This window comes from Mesocricetus auratus, unplaced genomic scaffold, assembly GCF_017639785.1.
Source record: "Mesocricetus auratus isolate SY011 unplaced genomic scaffold, BCM_Maur_2.0 Super-Scaffold_100010, whole genome shotgun sequence".
NCBI classification, from domain to species: domain Eukaryota; kingdom Metazoa; phylum Chordata; class Mammalia; order Rodentia; family Cricetidae; genus Mesocricetus; species Mesocricetus auratus.
In genome coordinates, this window is record NW_024429194.1 from 28,763,643 (window position 1) to 28,786,424 (window position 22,782).

A 22,782-nucleotide genomic window follows, 5' to 3' on the forward strand; every position below is an offset into this window, starting at 1 on the left:
AGTCTCATATATATTCTCACAAGGTTGTTGGTTGTGTCTGTTTGTCTGTGTCTGTTTGTGTGTCTCTTGTGTTCCGTATTAGAATATTTATAGTAAAAAAAAAAGTTCACAGTTTTTGAGATAATGTAATAGGTATATCAGTCATTGTGAACTTTAACTTACCATATTTGCCTGGAAAGGTTGTGAGAATGATTGGTATTCTGACAGAAATTCTTGGTTGGTGGTGCTTTGCTTTGAAGCTTTCATTTTACATGACAGTGGTGGTGATATGTTTTCAGTAGCTGTCATTGTTTTCTGCTTCCTTGATAAAAAAAAAGTCTTGACTCATACTATGAGTTATAATAATTTACTGGTAGATTCCAAAGAAATAAAAACTATATGCAAAGTTACTGGGTTTTATTACCAAGGGTGCTTTTTTTTTCTTTTTAAAAAGGAACTGTTCTAGTTGTTTGCTGTGTCTTCTAAAGCACAGTATTCTTTTTTTTTTTTTTTTTTTTGGTTTTTCGAGACAGGGTTTCTCTGTGGCTTTGAAGGCTGTCCTGGAACTCGCTTGGTAGTCCAGGCTGGTCTCGAACTCACAGAGATCCGCCTGCCTCTGCCTCCCGAGTGCTGGGATTAAAGGCGTGCTCCACCAACGCCCGGCCTAGCACAGTATTCTTACTGTGCAATCTTACTACATTTATTTGTGAGTAAATATGCATTCATAGAAGTCAAACAACTTTGCAAGTTGTTCTCCTTCCATTATGCCATCATGTGAGTCCTGGGAAATGAATTCCTGGGGTTAGCAACAGGTGCTTTTTAACCCTGAGCCATGTACGGGCTTCTAACAAGCGTGTTGCAAAGGAGTAGGTAACAGATACTTTACGCTTTTGTGCTGCTGCGCTGCTACACTGAAAAAGTAATCACTGACAGTGGTGCCAAAGGAAAGACCCTGGCTTTTTGTGCAAAGTCCATTTATGGAAATTGAGCTTAGCGGCTAGATATGTTTGAATGACAGTATCTCTTGTCAGCTTCATGGGGACATATGTTGTGAACATGTTAGATATATCAGTTATAGCAAGCACTCTAAGTAGCAGAATAGCTACTTACCATGGTTTTGTTCCATTTAGTTCTTAATGTTGTTAGCAGGTAATCAGCTACCTGTGATTCTAAATTCGATTTTTTTTTGGTTTTCTAAATTAGATTTTTAAATTTTTAACTTCCCTCTCCTACCACTAGGAGCTTAATTGAAGAATGATGTTAATTGGGTTGGGACCTTGCTCATGAACAGTTGTTGTCAAACACAATGTCATCATTGTTAATTTTAGTAATCAGAATGTGAAAAAAGTTTGCTTAATGTGAATGAAAAGTGTTCATTAATCACTATAGCAGTATGAACTAGTAAGCTCAAATGGTGTTGCTTTAAATTAAGTATAGAGAAATAATACATAATTTTTGAACGCCAAACATTTTTCAGTTAACTTTTTCATATTTTCTACTATCCCATATATTTAACTACAGTGAATCAAACAATACAATAAGATTAATTAATTGATTAATAAACAAATGTACAAATGAGTAAAATTTAAAATATGGAAACAAAATAGACTTTAGAAAGAGTTTGCTACAGGTATTTGGTATGCAAAATTGCTGTAGTTTTGTAAATTGCTATTGTACTTTATAATGATTTAAAGTGGGAAATTTTGATTATAATCCACTAAACAAACATGATTTGTCATATGCAACTTACCTTGGAAATGTATTGCAGATAAGAACATGTGTTAATGAAGTTGAGATTAAGTCTGTGAATCAAATATTATTGACCTTGTTTAAGCTGTGCTTCTTGCTTTTAAACTTTAATTTTATGTACTAATTTGCTCTTATAAATAAGGTTCAAAGTAGACAATTATGGTTTGTCAAGTCTAGCCTCTTAACAGGTTTTTAAAAAATAAATAACAGAATGAGAATAGTATGGGCTGGAGAGATGGCTCAGCCTTTAATGGCTAGGCTCACAACCAAAAATATAAGAGGATTTATAGATTTTCAATATTCATAAAGTTTTAATTGAATAGTTAATAGTCGATAATTCATGCTTTCTCTTTGATTACTTGCTTACTATGACAAAACTGATTTTGTGTCATATTTCTCGTGACCTACTAGCCTAAAATATGTATTGTCTAGTGCTGAATAGAACACTGTTAGCCAACTTTGACCTTAAAATTGCTGGTCTAACGTCATTTTCAAAAGTTACTGACAGCAAAAATTTACCTGTCATCACAAAGTTCTGATATTATCGTCTCCCTGTAAACAATTCTGGGCATATGGAAGAAAATTACTTCAGATCCACATTGTGGTGGTGTTGAAAATTGTATGAAAAATGGGTTAAGACCAAGAGTCTAAATTGAAGCAGTGTAGTGTGGTGGCCCAGTATTTAAATATAGAGGTCTAGACAGTGCCCAGAATTACTCAGGGTAAAAGGATTTTTAAAAAATGGATATTTAGGTTGTAAATTTTATGCAAAAGTAATAAATCCTGTTTTAACATATTTCATTTATTGTAATGGTTGTCAGTTGTAAGATACTAATTGTTTTTTTGTTTTGTTTTTTGTGGGTTTTTTGTTGTTTTTTGTGTGTGTGTGTTTTTTTTTTTTTTTTTTTAATGAGACAGGGTTTCTCTCTATTGTTTTCGAGGCAGATCTGCCTGCCTCTGTCTCCCGAGTGCTGGGATTAAAGGCGTGCGCCACCACCGCCCGGCTTTCTTGTGACCTTTAAACATCTGTTGTTTCTACATTAGAGTAACATGATGAATTATGTACAAGTTCCAATATTTTTGTCACTGGCGTTATTTAGTGTGCTGTTTGAGGTCTGTCTGTATAAGTGAAAACATGCTAAGATACTTTCATCACATCTAGTCAAGCACTGTAGCTCACAAATTGTGGCTTTCCACCAACCCCCGTCTTACTACTCAAGTGGACAGCAAATGGTAATAATCTTGAACAGACTCACATTTTACCTTAATCTTTAATGTAACCAGTCTGTTTGTTTTCTAATTCCAGACCTTGCTTGCATGTACAAATTATTTAGTCGTGTGCCAAATGGTTTGAAGACAATGTGTGAATGTATGAGTTCTTATTTGAGGGAACAAGGAAAAGCCCTTGTTTCCGAGGAAGGAGAAGGAAAGAATCCTGTTGACTATATCCAGGTAGATAAAAGTTTTACATTCATGATAAGCATTTTGCAAGTACTTTATGGATCACTTTTAATTGTATGTTATATACCTTAGCTAAATATTTTAGAATATTTTAAGATGTTTGTTATGTGTTGGGAAAGCTGGACTCAGCTGCTGTTTAAGGTTGATTTTTTTAGTAACCTATTAAAGATTTGTTTAATCTGAATAATAAAAAATGAGCTGTGTTGTAGGTTGGTGTTTAAATACAGGAAAAGCCAACTTATGTTTTAAATGCTTAAATCTCAAAATATTTTTAAGCAGTTCTTTGACTAAACTGTATTCTAAGTTGTATTTTTGTGTGTGTGTTTTCTTTCTTTCTTTTTTTTTTTGACTCCCCCTGTTTGGTCCAGACAAGAGGTTGAGGAGAAGCGGTAACAGGGTTTCTTTTTGTTTGTTTTAAATGTTTATATTTCATTTATGGGATGGGGGCGTGCGCACGCGCGCACACACACACACACACACACACACACACACACAGAGAGACAGAGAGAGAGAGAGAAGTCAGAGGACAGAGTCATTTCTCTCCTTCTATCCGGTGGGTTCAACAAGTACATTTATCTCCTGAGCCACCTTTGGGCCCTGTTTGATTTTTGATGTATTACACATATGTAAATGGTAGAATGCTTGCCATCACTAACATTTGAGCTTGTACACGAACTGGAAAATAATAATAGTCTACAAAATTAACCTTGAACTATAATTACCATTAAGTATTCTACATTTTTATAATGTTTCCTAAATTTCTTTTTTTTTTGTAAGGGCTTACTGGATCTGAAGAGTAGGTTTGATCGCTTCCTCCAAGAATCCTTCAATAATGACCGGCTCTTTAAACAGACTATTGCTGGGGACTTTGAGTATTTCCTAAACCTCAACTCCAGGTCTCCTGAATACCTCTCATTATTTATTGATGATAAGCTGAAAAAGGGAGTCAAAGGGGTAAGTAGTAATATATTGGAACACATACTAGGTTTTACTTCCTGATCTAAAGTTTGGAAATAAATAAAATTGAAGCAGGGCTCTTTAGTGTGCTTATATGCTCTGGTCTCCTAGACAGTTGTGTTTAAAGTTTTAGACATGCTCAAAAATTGTTTGATGTTTCACATATACATATCTTGTGTAGTTTTCATTTTTAAAAATACCCCCTGAAAGAAAAAGCACAAACATCACACTTGCAGTTTTTTAAAATGATTGTCTTTGTAGCTAAGAATTAGTTGTGTGAGGGATGACAAAACGAAAAAACTTGGCAGCAGTTGTAGATTGTTAATTGCTTTTATCTGGGTCTGGGTGTAGGGTGTCAAGTGGGGCTTGGTTTTTGAGGAACTTGAAGGTGTACTTGGAAGAACAGTTCTCTGAATTACTTACTTTGAAAGTTCCACACTAGCCAGGCATTGGTGGCACACACCTTTAAACCCAGCACTCGGGAGGCAGAGGCAACAGGCCAGCCTAGTCTACAGAGCGAGTTCCAGGACTGGCTCCAAAGTTACACAGAGAAACCCTGTCTCAAAACAGCAACAACAAAAATGTTCCACACACTGAAGCTTAATTTTTAAGTTTCATCCGGGGACCTTAGGAGCTCACTTGGAACCATAGAAAAACAAATTGAGCTATTCTGATCACATATGGTCTTTTAAATTTTAGACAAAGGAGAAAGACAGCAAATAGCTACAGATTACAGAGGCAGTGGCTGAATGAGAAAACAAAATAACTGACTGCAAAGAAATCATATTCAATTAATCTCTCGTTTCTAAAATCACAAGCATAATACAGCTTACTACATTTTCTTTCCCTTAGATAAGGTAAAGAAACCTTTTTATCCTTTGGATTTATCAAAAATTTACCCATTTGTTTGCCAATTTTGAGGTTTTTAATGAACTTTAAAAAAATTACGGCCATGTAAATTTCTGTGGAAATTTAATATATCCTTTGTTAATGAAATTTCATCTGTTTTTAGCCCAGCCCTGTAATATTAATGTCTGATTTGAGTAGTAGTCCTCCATTTTTTTTTCAAAGTATTGGAGAGTATAGGAATATATGAGCTATGGGCCCATTCTCAAGTCACATCCTTTCCCTTAACCAAGTATTATGGTTATTTTTCGACTGGATTGTCTTTTGATTACTTTTGCAGCTAACAGAACAAGAAGTAGAAACGATATTGGATAAGGCAATGGTCCTTTTTAGGTTTATGCAAGAAAAAGATGTATTTGAACGTTATTATAAACAACACCTGGCAAGGAGACTGCTCACGAATAAAAGTGTTTCTGATGATTCTGAAAAAAATATGATTTCTAAATTAAAGGTAAGCTTTATTTTAAAATTGTGGTTGAACACAAGCAACATCAACATATAATTAGAAATTTCTCAAGGTAGTGTGGTTTTGAGCAGGGGGGTTTTACTTCCACTCGTTCAAAGTACAGACCCTCAAAGGTCTCAAGTGCTGTTGTATAGAGTGATTTCTAAACTAACCTATGCAAGAATTAACATGAAATGGTGTAGGGAATGTCAGAGTTTGAGCCCCACTATCCCTTTAGATTGGAATCTCTGGAAGAGCTTGGAAATGATATTTAAAACTAAAATCCTTAAGTTTTTCTTAAACACTCTAAACTTTGATAGCTATGCACATATATACAGCAATCAGTGGAAAGACTTTCACAGGAGATAATCAGGGATGGCAATAAAACAAAAGACTGTACACTTTTTCATAGGAGCGTCTACTATTTATTTATACTTACTTGTATTCTTTCTCCATAGACGGAGTGTGGATGTCAATTCACATCAAAACTGGAAGGAATGTTTAGGGACATGAGCATCTCAAACACAACTATGGATGAGTTCAGGCAACATCTACAGGCAACGGGGGTAAGCGACTGCATTAATTTTTCATCTTAAATGTTGGGTCTTTGCTTTTATATTTATGAAGTCTGTTTCTTCAGTTTTACTAATATCTTTATCCATATACTTTGAGGCCCCTCTGTACATGCAGTTAAAAGTAGTTGTTGGGGGTTTGACAGTTGGCTCAGTGATTAATAGCTTTTATTGGTTCCCAGCTTGTTAGCCAGCTTACAGCTGCCTGTAACTTTGCCTTCAAGGGCTCTGATCCCTCTGTGTATCATAAGGGCAGCTGCACTCATGTGCACAAAGTCACACAAACAAACATATAAGCATAATTAAAACTATCAATTTAAGAAGTATTAAAAGTAAATGTTTTAAAATTTTAAGATATAAATCTTCTAAGCGCTTCCCTGTGTTGGAAACAGTTGATGGACAGAGCAGAGTCAGCAAAACCGTGAGCTTCCTGAAGTCTTTGCATTCTATTAAAATGTTGTGAACCTTCAAGTTGAACACAACTCCTCTAAGAATTTGGGCCTGTTGAAGTCTACTCAGCACAGTAGTTTCTTTTATTTTCAAGCACCATACAACAAATTATTTTGCTTTAAAATAGAATGCTTGTGATTATAATATTACCAGAAATTATAGGTGTTCATTTTTTTTCCTTTATTGAAGTTGTCATCCATCATATAGATAGGTATTTATTGAAGACAGATACATAACACTGCCTGCAGCTAATATTAGTTATGTAATGTAAAAATGTTAAAAACGGATGAATTACCTTGTGTTCATTATTTTTAATTTTTAGGAAATAATTAACAGTTACTTGGAAAACGTTAAACAGATTCAATTATTAAGAAAATCTCTTTTCTTTATTAGATTCTAGACATGAAGATATCCACTTTACAACTACTTTGCTAATTGTAATAGAGACTGTATGGGTAGGTAATGCATCTAGTCTGTTGTAGTTCACCTCTTTGTATTTGTATAGGTATCTTTAGGTGGTGTTGATCTTACAGTCCGGGTTCTCACAACGGGATATTGGCCTACTCAGTCAGCCACACCAAAGTGCAACATCCCACCAGCACCAAGACATGCTTTTGAGATATTTAGAAGGTAACATCTCAATAAGACTTTCTGAATATAAATAACCAAATTTGAATTTTGTTCTCACATTAATTATATTCCTTACTGATGGTAAATATATTCCACTTTAGACCTCATATTCAGAAGGCTTTATGTTAGTAACTTTTAGCATGTAAGAACAGATTAAATAAAACTTCAGAAGAATGTCAGTGGCCTTCCTTTGTCATTGATGCATGTTAGTAGAGTTATGCTTTGTCCTTAGTATTAGTCACTGGCTTGGGATAGGCTGTGGAGAAAGTCTTCTAAAGAGCTGGCTTGGTCAGAGTATACAAGAGAAATGATTTAGTGTATTGGTATCTACTTAAGTTCATTGATCTGACATCAACAACCCTGTACCTCGCCCCCACAGGAACAGGAACAGAACTTAATTCCTGAGGGTCTCCTTCTACTGTCTCTTATTTCTATGTTTTCTAAGGGTTGTTGTCATCTTATAATTTGTAATTTCAAATGCACAAATTGTATGATTTCTTAAAACTGAGTTTAATTTGCTACAGGTTCTACTTAGCCAAACACAGTGGTCGACAGCTCACACTCCAGCATCACATGGGTTCTGCAGATCTCAATGCTACCTTTTATGGTCCAGTTAAAAAGGTAAATATTGACACTTTAAGTATACAGAGTAACTAAAATTCATGTACAGAACCTGTGTGTGATATAGGTCAACCTGAATATAGCTATTACTTCCATCTCATAAATTGGAAAGCTTAAAAACCTCTGCTTTTATTTATTATGTCTATTCTTTTATTTGCTAACTGCATTTGAAAATATGAAGATCAAGTCTTTTTTAAAGAATAAAATAGAGAAATTATGAATTTTTAATTTTAAATAGCCTGTTTTACATGTCAATCCCAGTCCCCCCCGCCTCCCACCCTATTGCCAATTCCTTCCACATAGGGGATATCTAGAGTCTGTCATTTCACTCAGGGTAGGGTCCATGCACTCCCCTAAAAGTCCAGGCTGGAGAAATTATGGATTTTAATTTAAAAAAGTCAGAGACCCTGTTGCCAAATATAGCATAATGTAAGTTGATTTGAGGGCATACAAAGCGAGGTACCTGTTTTCAAAATTCTGTCTTTTAGTTCTTCTTAAAACCAGGAGATTGGCACTTGATACTTACAAGACACACAGATATTTATAGAATCATTTTAAAGATGATGTACTAGTAATTTGTTTCTTTTTTTTTTTTTAAATTGAGGTCTAGACTAAATCTATTCTACTACTTGGTTTGAATCAAACTGAGGTTATTTGCCTTAAGGTTGAAAATTATTAGGCAGCAAAAAGTTTTAAACTAGATTGTAACCCAGACTTGATTCATGTGATGAGTTGCTCTGACACTGAAGCATTTTTAGTGTTAAGTGCATGTATAAACATTGTTGTTTTTATATGTAATTAACATAGATCAAGAAGTTTATCATGTATTTAGCTGAAAAATATTTGGCACTATTATCTCTTTAAGCTTATAAATACTTTCTTGACTAATTGAAGTTGGGAAATTGAGGACAATCCTTTAGTAAAGGGGTGTGCATACATATACGTCCTAAGTAGGATTTCTAATGTAATGAGTTCTGTTTATTCAAGGGGAGGAGATTATGGGATTTATTTCTGAAAGTATGATTAAAGTTGGTAGAAGATAATGTCTTTTATTTTTTACAACAGGAAGACGGATCTGAGGTTGGTGTTGGCGGTGCACAAGTAACTGGTTCTAATACCCGGAAGCACATATTGCAAGTCTCCACTTTCCAGATGACCATATTAATGCTCTTTAATAATAGAGAGAAATACACATTTGAGGTATGGCTTATAGTAATAATAAACATTGTGACAAGTTTCTAACTCTTCTTTGCTACTTGAGTCTTTCTTGATAGAGTAAACTTAAGAGACATTCCTTGAATACCACTAGGAGAAATGGCATAAAATTCAGCCATTGAATTTTGTGAACATCATTCATAACTGGGGCATGTTCTACTTTTTGTTGCTTTAAATCGACATTATTTAGATGTAATTTTCATACTGTGTGAGTACATAGCTTGCTACCCTTTAAAAGTAGGGTACCTATGTATCCATTATCACAGTCATGACTACTGCCTCCTATATGTAATCTGTAGTCAGTTCCCTGCAACCACTCTTGGTGCCAAGTAACTAACGATTAATGATTTATTTCTGTGGGTTGTAGAAATTTATATAAATATATGTGTTGTTTGTGTTGAGGTTTCATGGTTCAGTGTTTTTTTTTTTAAAGATTCATTTCTGATGGGTAGTGTCAGTAGTTAGTTCTTACTGCTGAGGAGTTACTACACTTTCTTTATCAGTTCACTTGTTGATATGATAAGCTTTTGAGTTGGTACCATGAAACTAGAAAGATAACTCAGTCGGCATTGAGTTGCCTTCGTTTGATCACTGGAACCACGGCCATGTTAAAAAGCCAGGCATGGTGGCACTTACATATAATCCCAGAACTGGGGAGATGAGCCCCAGGCCTGTAAGAGACCATAGAGAGAGGTAAAGAGAGAAAGGTGACTACCTCCTGAGAAACTACACCTAAGGGTGTCATCTGACTTCTGTATATATTCTCAACCTACACACACACCTATGTGTTTAACTTTTTAGAAACTGCCCAAACTGTGCCCTAAAGCAAGAGCTCCATTTGCTCCATATCTTCTGTAGTCCAAGTAGTTTGGGCCAGTTTAGTTTATTTTCAGGTGTATCATGGATTTAGTCTTTAATAACTAATGATGTTGCATATCTTTTAATGTGTTTGTAAGCTATCTTCGTATATTAAGGATTCTCTCTCTCTCTCTCTCCCCCTCCCTCCCTCCCCCTCCCTCCCTCCCTCTCTCCCTCCCCAGATACAAATACTTTGCCTGGCTCATTATGGTTTATTTTAATATTCTAAGAAATGATTTCCTACCATGAAATTTATAGAGATTTACTTCTAGCGCTTTTAAGTAGTTTATAATTTTGGTTTTTATATTTAGATATGGTAATTTTCAGGGTAATTTTTATATGGAATGAGGTAAGGATTATAATTGATTTTTTTCTGGAGCTGAAGAGATGTCTCAGCTGTTTAAAAACATTAGACACTCATCAGAAGGACCTTTTCAATTCCTAGCACCCACATGGCAACTCACAACAGTTTGTAACTCCAGTTCCAGGGTGTTTTATACCCTCTTGGTCTCTGCTAGCACTAGACTTGAATTGGTGCAGAGATGTATATGTAAACACAAAATATTTAAATAATTTTGGATAGTTGTTTCATCATACAGTTCATTCTAGCATCATTTATTAAAAGTGATCCTTTTTTCCTGTTTGGCACCTTTATTATTATTATAATGTGCATTCTTCCTTTTTCTTTTCACCTGTCTCATTTAATTTATGATTTGGTTGCATTAGCTTTTTAAGATTAAGCATTTTAATTTCTTTTGTGTGCACATGGGGGGGTGTGGTATGTCTGTATATACATGCTAGGATCTTCTCTTAGGCTCTGGGGATCAGGGTTAGAATTCCAGTCATCAGGCTTGGTTGCAAGTACCTTTACTGCTAAACCATATCAAAGCCCAGTTATATTACCTTATCTAGTTTCTATACCTCTAAAGGGTTACTTGGTATTGAAATGGGTATCATCTTAATTTTTGAAGTAAGGTATTAAGTGTTTTGAAAGGCTTTAAAATTGCCTTCATATTCATTGACAGCCAGTTTTTAGCTATAGGTAACAGAAGAAGAAAGGAGTTTGAGTTTGAAATTAAGAACAAGATACTCTCCGTCATGCTTCTGTTTTCTGGAAAACATATCTAAGAGAGTCATTTCTATGTGATATATTAAAAGAAAGTATAAACTTTTATGTTCTAGTTCAGTGGCCAAGACAAGAAGTTTTTTCTTTATATTTAACAAATGGATTCTACCTAAGAAAAATACTAGTTTACATGCACAAGTTAGTGGAATTGAGTCCTAATTGATGAGGCAAACATAGACTATACCTTAGTCAAACAATATACATAAAGCTTTTCTACAGAGGAGGAAATCAGTTGTCATTTTTAGATAATCTGGGATTGTAGGTGTGAGTTACCACATCAAGTTTTATGTGGTGTTGGGAAATCACACCTGCGGCATCCTGCTGCTGGGCAAGTATTCTGTCAAGTGAACTATAGCCCCAGTTCCAATAGGTGTTTGTTTTTTGTTTGTTTGTTTGTTTTGAGGGACTGGGTTGAGACAGCGTTGCTCTCTTATATAGCTCTAAATATCCTAAAATTTTAGATGCAGTCCTGCCTCTGCCTCCTGAGTGCTGGTATTAAAGGTGTGCCCCACTGCCACCTAACTCCAATAGATACTCTTTAATTGAGGCTTTTCGTGAATATTTTACAAAGAGAATGTCATACCTGCTAAATATTAAGGTTGATTTTGAGAGGTCTAATATATTAAAGGACTCAGAAGTTTGATGGAATAATAACAGTACAAATTCATTTTCCAAAGCTACTATAGAATTGTTGTATTAATTGTAATGATGGAAGGCACCTTCCCTTTCCCAACCAACTTGGGATCCATTGATGCTAATGAGGTAGTAGTTAAGTGGAATGTTGCTCTAACTTTGCCAGCTTTAGCTGATTCATACACATTGAGTTTTCTGTGTATAATTCCATGGACCTCTACGACCATTTTGTTCCCTATACCTCAAATCTAAGATGTTGTGAGAAGATAGTTTTGTTTTACACCGTTATATCTTAAGTACTTAATAATATTAAAGGAAGCTGACTTTATACATAAGTGCTTAAGTTCAGGAAGGTGGTTATATTGACCACATACAAAAAATCCCAAATCGACACGACTTAAAACAATCTGTTATCTCTTAGTTTCTCTGAGTTGAGTGTTCTAGCTAGAGCTCACTTGGGTAGCTGTGGCTTGAGGACCTTTTGGTTTAAGGTCCTTGGCAAGATTGCATTTACTTGTCAGGTCTTAGAAAATCCAATGGTTTCACTGGGCTTAAGGAATGCACCACCAAGGTGTTTTATATGGTGGGCAGATTTTGGCTATTGGTAAAAGTCTGTAGTTTGTTGTTTCTTTCCATGTAGGCTTTTCTACTTGATTTCTGGTTGTCTTTACATCATAGTGCTCAGTTGCTCTAGAATGAGTGGGTACTCCTAGATCCCCAAGAAGAAACTTCATTGTCTTTATTGATAGAGCCTTGGAACTCACATATTGTCCCTCCCTTACTTGTTTGATCACCCAAGTCTGTCTCGGCTGGTGAGATGTCACAGAATGCAAAATATTTGCTGGTAAATATGCTTGCCACCAAGCCAGCTGACCTAAATTTGATCCCAGGAACCTCATGGTATAAGTTAAGAACTAACTTAATTTCTACAAGTCAGTTGACACACATGTACACACAGACCCAACATATACATAAATATTGTTAGGAACTGTCTTGAAAACTGGCTTGTAGGAGAGATAGTTTTGTGTTGTCACATTTAATCCATAGTAACAGAGTTGCAGAGGGTTTTTTCTTTCATGTGTTTTTTTAATTAAAGAAAAAGTTTAGTATAATCTAAAATAGTTACTAGGAGCATAGAATAGCAGCTTATATCCTTTTAATAACTGGCATTTGATTTTGAAAGCAATATGAATAATAATCCTTTTTTAAGGCTCTATATTATGCTTTTTAGAAATTTTTCTGAGTCTCAAGTATAAGAGCTAATTTGAACCCTAATGTCAGATGTAATTGAAGTGAAAAGCCATTAAACATTCCATGCAGTGCTGTGTATTGCAGAGACAGGCAGATCTCAGAGTTCGGGGTGGGGGGGGTCCATCTGGAATTGATAGCAGTTATTCCTGGTGGTATGTGTAAAATATGTACCTGACACAACTTATCAAAACTGAAAAGGGGGGGGAGAAGATGTGAACTATTTTACAGATATATTGAAGAATGATGTACTGTGTCTAAGTAATAGTTTCCTTGGAATACAAGAAGGACCTGCATGAGGGTAATGTGTTAAAAGACAGTTAAATAGTCATCATGGGGTATTAAACAGATTACCATCTTAAAGCACAAAGCAGTTGATGATCTCTAGATAACTGAAAGTATTTGCTTAAAGTCAGTCTTCATATTTACTTCAGAAACGTGGGTCTCTTGGCCAGTAATTAGAATGACAGTGTTCTTAGTGTCATAAGGTTATATTTAAGTAGAGTTCTAAATGTAAACAACAGGACAGCACTAGACACCTTCCTGCTCCAGTGGGAACTGGTACAGTGCCTACCTTTGCTACCACAGTTGCTCTTCAGGTCCTTGAGTTATTAATAAAAGAAAAGAAGTGGAAGTGATAAATCTCATGAAAGAATTAACAAATATTTACATTTTGGGGCATTGCGTGATTTTGAGATTGATACTTTGTGACAATCACTTGAAAGCGTTCTCAGAATAGTTGTATGGAAAATCACACTTTCTGTAAGCAAGCTTTTCATAGCTGGTGACATGAGGAAAAGAATTATCAAGAATCATAACCTAACTTGTAATCATTGTAGCAAAAAATAGAGAATTTATACCAGGATTTATATCAATTTTGCTTTTAAAATGAAAAATTATGGAAGGTACTGGAATGGGAGAACTGTATTATATAGTCACATTTTTTAACATCAAAGAAGTAAAACTCTAAACTTTTTTTTTTAATGAACTTGATAAGCTGATCCCAGAGTTTTATGTGGATAAGAAAGTGGATGTTAGAGACAGAATTGCTTGTGTGGCCCTGGCTGTCCTAGAACTCACTCTATAGAGCAGGCTGGCCCCAAATATAGTGCTGGGATTAAAAGTATATACCACCACCACCCAGCCTATAAACAAAACTTTTTATCGACAGGAAATGGGGCTTGAATTGGTGGTGGGAAGTTTTAATAACAACATTAAATTATTTTGTTTTAAATGTATTCCTTCAAGATGAGTTATCATGTAGCCCAGTCCAGTGACTACATTCATGATCCTCCTGCCTTTGTCTCCCAAGTACTGGTATTATAATAAAAATCATAGATGAAGAACTTGCTTGAACAAATAATACCCAGAAGCAAATTGGTTTATAGCTTTCAATACTTGGATATGGTAGGTAAAATTTTCATTTTAAGTCAGTCTAAATATTTTTGGAGGTGCTAGAGGACAGTGGATGGACTTTAGTACTACTCTATCACATCATACACAAAAATAGATTCTAGGTAATTGCATAATTTAGAAAGTTGATATGTAAGTATAAATAAAGATATCACCTAAGGAAGTATTTTCAGTTCTTTTAGTATAAATAGCTTAAATGTTATAACTAACCATCTGTAGTCTATAATAAGACTGTCTAGCTTACTATTAACTCATAGTATTTGTAATATCTACAATAGTAATAAACATAATTATTCGAAGCAATTATTCACAGAATCTTGACTTTCACTTAATTTGTGTTGTCATGGATATATGTGTACTAAGTCATGTGAGTATACAGATTTCTTAGTTATCCTATTGAGAGCAGTGAGTTAAAAAATACAACTCTTTCCCCTGGTGTTTTTATTTTTCTCAGTATAACATTGTATTCATGTCATAACACAGCAAAAGTTATCACCTAAACCCTAGAATAGGTCTTACTGATTTTTGTGTTTAATGTAAATTCTAGTAGTCAAATCTTACTCTGATCCCAGAGGCAGTGAATATGCTCAAATCCAGATTCCGATGTTTGTTTTCATAATGAAAGCTTGAACAAAGTAGTCTTGGAAGTAAACTTGTAAGGAACATAGTAAATGTTCCTGAAACTGACTATTGTATCAATATAACCTGAATGCTGTCAAGTTCCTGGTGGTGCCTGCAGATGGCAATTTAGAGAACACATTGTATTTCCTGAAGCAGAAATGCCCTTGCCTTTAACAGTTTATAGTTTGTTCAAATAATGAGATTTTAGTAGCAAGTCATAATATTCAGGAGATTTTTTTATTGTAAATTAATTCCTTAATAGAATTACCTTTCTCTAGCCACTGCTTGGTCTATTTATTGCTGATTAACTAATGTACTTTTAATCTTTGGGGGGAAATCTAATTATGTCAAATCTAATGAAATTTCAGGAAATTCAACAAGAGACAGATATCCCTGAAAGAGAACTTGTTAGAGCCCTCCAGTCCCTCGCCTGTGGTAAACCAACACAGCGGGTCCTCACAAAAGAACCCAAGTCAAAGGAGATAGAAAGTGGCCACATATTTACAGTTAACGATCAGTTCACATCCAAACTACACAGAGTCAAGATTCAAACAGGTACTTGGAATTAAAGTTTTCCTCTTAAAAATTATGTATATTTTATGTAGAAAAAAATCCTTGTCGGCTGGATTTATTCCTTTAAGAAGTAATAGTTTTGTTGTTAACAAAAATAATGTGTATAGTATGCTTGTGCTTGGTCCTGAGAAGGGAAGCAAGGTATGTGGATACCTAGGCATAACAAAATGCAGGTGAACAAGACATGGCCCTGCAGACTTCTTAGCACTTGTGGCTGGTAGTCAGCAGGCTTTCAAAGCTGTTTTACAGATTTTTCAAAATTGGTTGGTACCTACAGAAGAATTGATCTTTAGATATTGCAATTATAAATCCAGTATTACCTTTAATTTAAAAGCATAAATGACATGATTGTGAACCATTTTTAGTACTGCCTTCTATGTTGATACTGAAAATATTATTGTTCAGTATATATAACCTGTGTAAGGTCTTTTTTTCCTGTTTGTAAATGGCAAAAAAAAATCCCTTCTTTCAATGTTTACAATTAAAGCTACTTGGTTTCAAATTTAATATTAGTACAGACAGACCTTACCTCCACACACACATCTCCTTGAAGTAAGATGTTTTCCTCCATCATTCTAAATATGATATCACACTTGGGAAAAATAATTTCATATTGTATCTATTGTATATTCTCGATTGTCTCTAAGGTTCCTTTTGTGTCTTACCTTTTAGGACTAGGATTCTCCCAGGATTTCCACATTTTACAACTTTATATATTCCCCCTTCTTTCTTTTTCATTGACCTAATGGAGGAGGGTTAATTCCTCGTATAGATTATTTTTATTTGCTTTTACCCCCTTTTTTCCTTAGCATATGATTCTGAAAGCAGTTTTTTCTTTGTGTGTGTGTCTCTCTGAGTATGTTTCAATGAAATACAGAGATATGTTTGATTTGATTAGACCAGATAGATGGGTAGGTGAGATTAGATAAGATATCAGGGCTATAGTCCGGAGCCTCACATATGCTAGTCCACATGCTTTCTAACCCTGAGCCATATCCCCAGCAGAAAGCAGTATATTCTTACCAAGGAACTTTTCCGGCAAGTAGCTAAATGTTTGTGTACCATAATAATATTATAAATTATAGATCTGCTATATCATGCCTTTCTTTGAGTTTTCTAGTTTGATTCCAAAAGTTTCATGCTTATTTCCTTTTAAGGGCCAAATAAAACAATACGTGGTTTTGTATTTTGCTACTTCAGTTACAGTATAGTTGTACATTAGTTCTTTATTTTGCCCCTTGCTGGTTACTTTGAGCAGAATAGGAAGGACAGCAGAGTAAGACTCTCCTAAAGGTTGGGATATTCAGTAAATGTATAATGAGATTATAAAAGAATTTTGTTAGGTAATAGAATCCAAGGAGTTGGTAAAAGACCTCTACACAGAAGTATTTCATTGCTAAAGAATTCCTTTTACTGTTACCTTTTTAATTGTTTAACTGGTAGAATTTTGACAGTACCTGCTCTTCCCTTTCCTACAGTGTCTCATGAATTAGAGACAGTAGGTACTTGACTGTGAAAATTTTTTGTTGAAATAAAACTTGAAACTGTGACAGAAAAGTAAGAGTTGAGGTCTGAAAGCCATGGAAAATTGAAAATTGTAGACTGCTAGCTAATCTTAACCACTGGAGATGTCCACTACCATTTCTTTTCCAGAAGAGCAGTTATTCTAATCTATGAATAATTGACTTTCAGTCAGGTATGTGTGGAAGTATGGTTTTTTAATACCAGAATCTAGGAGGTCAAAGCAGGTGAATCTCCTGAGTTTGAGGACCTCCTGGTCTAAATAGTGAGTTCTAGCCTAGCCAGGGCTGCATAGTAAGACCCTTTAAAAAATTGTTTTTGCTTTTATTTTCTTCTTTCAAACTAACTTGTAATTATACAAAATAATTATTTATAATTGAGATGAGTGTGAATGTTTGCTTATTTTGTGTTGTGTATATTCTCATTGAGATGGATTTTACTCTGAATACGAATTATATTACATTTTTTATAAATCAAAATTTTAATTGTAATTCTGATAAATGCCTTTGTTTCTATTTTAGTTGCAGCCAAACAAGGTGAATCTGACCCTGAAAGGAAAGAAACAAGACAGAAAGTAGATGATGACAGAAAACATGAGATAGAAGCTGCTATAGTGCGAATAATGAAGTCTAGAAAGAAGATGCAGCACAATGTTTTAGTAGCAGAGGTAAGGATGCTTGAAGCGTGGTCCACATCATTATCACACAACACTGCTCACTAAGAGCAAGATACTGTACATAATTGAACACCTGTACATCAATATACCTTCTTAAACAAATCAACTGTGTTTCTAAACATTAATAATGGTTGCCAGTGTTTTGAGGGCCTCTTCACAAATTAGGAAACTAAGACCCATGAGGGGCCATTAACATAGTAGGGTAACAAAAGCCTTGTTTAAGAATTGAGAAGTAGTGCTGACAGTTTATTAATTGTGAAATTGGAAGGAAGAGTTTAGCCTCCTGGGTTTCTGGCATGAATGAATAAACAGAGATTGGACCCCATATCTTAATATAGGTTTGCACAGTTGTCTTTATTGTACACTGGCGTATGTAGACTCGGGAGTCCATTGGAACATTGAAGGCAAATGTTAATTGGGAATTCACATTACATAGGAAGATAGTCAAAACTGGGATCATATTAAATTGCTCAGGTGTAATACTGCAAGAATGAACCCTATAGTGCCATATTCAGGAACAGTGAGAATGCCCAATAACACTGAGAAGAAGCTTTTGAGCAATGGTTTTGTTTAGTTTTTTGTTGTGTGTCGTCCCCCGACCCCCAAACAGGGTTTTTCTGTATAACATTCCTGGCTCTTCTGGCATTCTTTCTATAGACCAGGCTGGCCTGAAACTCACAGAGCACTGGTTTTAAAGGTACTCTTTCTGAACCAGTCTTAGAAATAGAGGTTCGCCAGGTGGTGGTGGCACACGCCTTTAATCCCAGCACTTGGGGCAAAGGCAGGCGGATCTCGAGACCAGCTTGGTCTACAAGAGCTAGTTGCAGGACAGGCTCCAACGCCACAGAGAAACCCTGCCTCGAAAAACCAAAAAAAGAAAGAAAGAAAGAAAGAAAAATAAATAGAGGTTCCAGGCACCAGGACCTACTGATTCCAGAGTTCTCCAGTAAACATTCTGGCCTTTAATAGACTTTGCATAGGTGGCTGTGAAGGTCAGTAATTGTGAAAGCCATAAAGCTGAGGTGAGTGACTGTAACGGCAAATGTAGCCAGTTAACTTTTGCCATACATTTCCACTGGCTCAGTGAGAGTAGATAGTTGATGCAGCACCTGGGAAATAAGTGGGGTGTGGAAACCACCAAGAGTTTGTGCTTTGAGGCAGTGGGTCCTGGCAACAGGCAAAAAAAAAAAAAAAAAAGAGCTCTAGAGGACTCAGTGGTGGGATTAGGAGTTCTGGAACTTGGCTTTTTCTTCTAAATGGGAGATTGTTAAAAATGCTTATTGTGGGGAGAAGATGCTAGGTGGTTAGGACGAGGAAATAGTGACGTCTGGGAAAGGAAGACTGAATAGTGATGATTCATAGTAGAAACAGTGGGTACTAACAAAATGTGCCTTTTCCTGGGAACACACTAGGGCACATGGTTTGTGCTGACCAAGAAGTGATAAAAATAAGTGAAGGAAGGAAGGAAGAGGATTATCAAAGCGCAGTGAGGTAGCTTGCTGTCCCGGTGTAAAAAAGGAGAGTGGCTCTGCATTGCATGTTGGTTGGAAAACAAAGGAGCCTATCAGCATTAGAGATTGTGTCTAAAACAGAGTGGTGATTTTATGATTTCCCAGGGGTTATCAAACCTTTTTAGAAAATGCCAGTTTTAGCCTGGGGATAACTGTAAGAGTCACATACAACTGTGACTAGATAAGTGATTTTATAAAAGCAAGTATTAATTAGGTGATATTTGGCCTGTGAGTGCAGCTGATGACTCCTACTTTATACTGATAGCAATTTCATCAAATAATGCTTATAAAATAGGACCAAAGAATCCAGAGTTGAAGTTGAGAGCTGTAATAATCTTGAATGCAATCTAGGCCCTATAAAATGGAGACTATGTCCAAAGTAGCTTTTGCAGTCTGGAAAATAGAGTTAAGCACTGGCAATTCCAAGTGGGTGGTAGCAAGGCTTTTGTTTTTGTTACTTATTTTTTAATTAGTAGATTTATTAAGTGCACTGTGAGAATGCAGAATGACTAAAGTTGGAAAAGGAGAACTACCTGCCAAGAGTAAGACTAGAATGGTAATTGTGGAAGGGTGATAGATCAATTGTAGAATAGAATGCCGAAGATAACCATGATCGACATGCGTAAAAGAAAATCTGTCTTATGGGTGGATGGATAAGTGGGGTGGATTATTGAAATGTTCATGAGCTTCGAGGACAAAAAGGTTTAGCTTCTCTCTTCTACTAATTGTTAATACCAACTTCTTTTTTGTTGTTTTTTGTTTTACGAGACAGGGTTTCTCTGTATTGTTTTGGAGGCTGTCGGTCCAGCACGGCCTCGAACTCACAGAGATCCGCCTGCCTCTGCCTCCCAAGTGCTGGGATTAAAGGCGAGCGCCACCACCGCCTGGCTAATACCAACTTCTTATTTTCCTTTATAAAATGAAACAGCCTACATTGCATTTAAAAGTATTAGACAAGTAAACACACACAGACACACACACTCACTCACTCACTCACTCACTCACTCACTCACTCACTCACTCTGACTAACTGATTCGTAGCAGTAGGTTGTGGCTGCTACAGTTACTGGAAGCATCATACTTAGGATCTGAGTGCAGTTGGAGCAAAGAATGACAGCAGTCGCTCGCAGTATTGGGTGCCATTGCTATAAGTCATTTTATCTGTTAACTCATCTCTGAGATCCCAGAGCTGAACAGATGGGAATCAGGAATTTGATCCTAGACAGTGTGGGTCAGAGCTTGTACTTGTAAATACAACATGCTGTGCTTCCCAGGTTCTGTGAACTGGGAAAATAACCTAGAAGTTAGTAATATCATTAAAATGATTAAACTATATGCTGGTATGTAGTGAAATTCAACTGATCCTCTTTATTGTTCACATTTTGACACATGGAAATGTGATCTAACATCCATAAATTTTACAAAAAAAAAAAGATTTTAAATGTCTTCCTTTTTACTCTTTTTGTTTTTGTTAATTTATCTGTTATGTTGAGGCAGAGTACTCTTTCTGCCTCAGGTTTCCAAGTGCTGAGGTTACAGACATTAGCCACCGTGCCTGGTACATCTATATTTCCTAATTTAGTTGTACATTCACTAATTTTTTTTTTTTTTTGGTCTCCTTGGCTTTAAAATGGCATGTCAGCTTTAGTAAAAGATGGAGTTTTGTGTGTTTACGTGGAAGTGTTTTAGTTAAAATTAGACTTGTACCTTCTCTTTTTAGGTAACTCAACAATTGAAGGCTCGATTCTTACCAAGTCCAGTTGTTATTAAGAAACGTATTGAAGGACTTATTGAGAGAGAATATTTGGCACGAACACCTGAGGATCGCAAAGTATACACATACGTAGCATAAAATGCATTCAGAAATTTGATTTATTCTTGGACTGTACTCTTCGCATGGACTGGGAAGTTCTTTTAAATCATTACTATTAAGACGACCATCTCTTCTGTTAAATTGCAGTACATGTTATAGACCACTCAGATCAAGCCTCTCCTCCCTCTGAGAGTTTTCAACATCAGTTGATTGAGCTTCAGGCTTTCCAACGTTATCCCTGTAGAGATCATCTTTACAGTTCCTCGGGAAAATGTGAATGTGCCGCGTTTTGTTTTCAATATTGTATGAAAACAGGAAAAAAATAAAAACAAATTTAGAAAACACAGCTCATTAAAATAAAATTGTTGGATTTCATTTCCCCAGGTCTTCAGTGTTGATGTAAATGTGTTTCTGTAGTGTTGCTTATTAGCACTTTGCGTATTGTGTAAGTTGGGTAGCAAAAATGGCAAAAGAAATGCAAAATTCACAGTTATCTTGCTCTGCTTGTGACATTTCCTTAGCTGGTATTGTTTAAAGGTTTGATAAATATACAAAGACCCAGGCATACAATTGGCGCATGCTTTATCCTACCACTTGCACTTATTGATCTTCCAGCCTTATGACCAAGAACCTTTGTTTGGACATGAGTACACCCTGGGTTGTTTTTCCCTATTGTAATTTGAGGTTTTCCAAATTCAGTTCTAAGATGACTAGGTTTTGCTCTGAGTTATTTCTAGAGAAAGAAAATATTTTAGTATGTATAAATTGTACAATAATTTTTTGCTGTTGTACTTACTGCTAATAGTGGATTGTATAGGGTGGTGTTTTTATTTCATTTATTGTAGACAAAAAAAATAAATGAATTTAGTATTCACATACACACTAACTCAAGTATGTCAGAGCACAAAGGTGGCAGCTGGTTATATTTAATTCAGTCCCTTTGAAAAGCACATACATTCTACTCTTTGCTTATATATATCTTAGCCCCCATCCACACACACACACACACACACACACACAGTTTAAATATATATTTTGGTGAAGCTATGGTACACCATTGTCTGTTTCAAAATGAAATCTAAAGATGCAATAAATAGATTACCTTGATAGTTTGAAGGAAGTCTTCAGTTCTTGCAGCTGTGTTTTGGAAAGTGATTAAGCAATACTTTTCAAATGTGATGATTCTTGATATTTAGCTCTCTGTTGTCCTCTGAGGAGTCATTTTCATGTTTTCCGAGCTGTGCTTTGTGCTGGAGAATTGTGTCCGTTACTCTGTGCTTCCAACCATCACTGAAATTGGTTTCTACCCAATTGATCTGCCAAGGATTATAGTTTGTTTTAACTTCAGAGTATTTTTATCTTTCGTTTTATTTAATTTTGTTCCTTTTATTTTCTCTTACAAGATAATGTTTTAGATATGTAATTGGGGGAAACCACTATAGATTTCTGTCAGAAAAAATTAAATGTTACTGAGTTCAATTGACCAACTCTCCATTGAATATCAATACTGTTGATACACTTGCCAGAATGTATATCTCAGAATATGGTTTCTGTTTAAATTTATGGTGAAGTTACAATAACTGAATTCTGATATGGATTAAAAACTCCACATAAATATTTTCCCCATGCGTCTTGGATTATAATTTTCCTTTTAGGCATGCAAATATGCTTTTATTGGGTTTAAATTGTCTTTTTTCTGTACTGTACAATTTCAAGCCTTATGGTCTTGGTTTCTACTTGTGTTCCACTTTCTCATGAGATAGCGAAGTTGTGACCAATATGGACAGTGTTCTCAGTACACTTT

General features: G+C 35.5%; 1 protein-coding gene across 2 annotated transcripts in view; it reads left to right on the forward strand.

Annotated features, from left to right (window-relative positions):
• The window catches only part of Cul3 (cullin 3), a 74,935-nt gene extending 52,337 nt beyond the window's left edge, over positions 1-22,598 (forward strand). For both annotated transcript variants that reach the window (XM_040753231.1, XM_040753232.1), the window contains exons 7-16: positions 3,035-3,180; positions 3,967-4,143; positions 5,333-5,503; positions 5,956-6,063; positions 7,025-7,149; positions 7,674-7,770; positions 8,836-8,970; positions 15,253-15,439; positions 17,500-17,645; positions 20,886-22,598. In XM_040753231.1, coding sequence (XP_040609165.1) covers positions 3,035-3,180; positions 3,967-4,143; positions 5,333-5,503; positions 5,956-6,063; positions 7,025-7,149; positions 7,674-7,770; positions 8,836-8,970; positions 15,253-15,439; positions 17,500-17,645; positions 20,886-21,017 — 1,424 coding nt within the window. In that variant the 3' untranslated portion in view covers positions 21,018-22,598. The remainder of the gene's footprint in view (positions 1-3,034; positions 3,181-3,966; positions 4,144-5,332; positions 5,504-5,955; positions 6,064-7,024; positions 7,150-7,673; positions 7,771-8,835; positions 8,971-15,252; positions 15,440-17,499; positions 17,646-20,885) is intronic.
• The last annotated feature ends 184 nt before the right edge of the window (positions 22,599-22,782 follow it).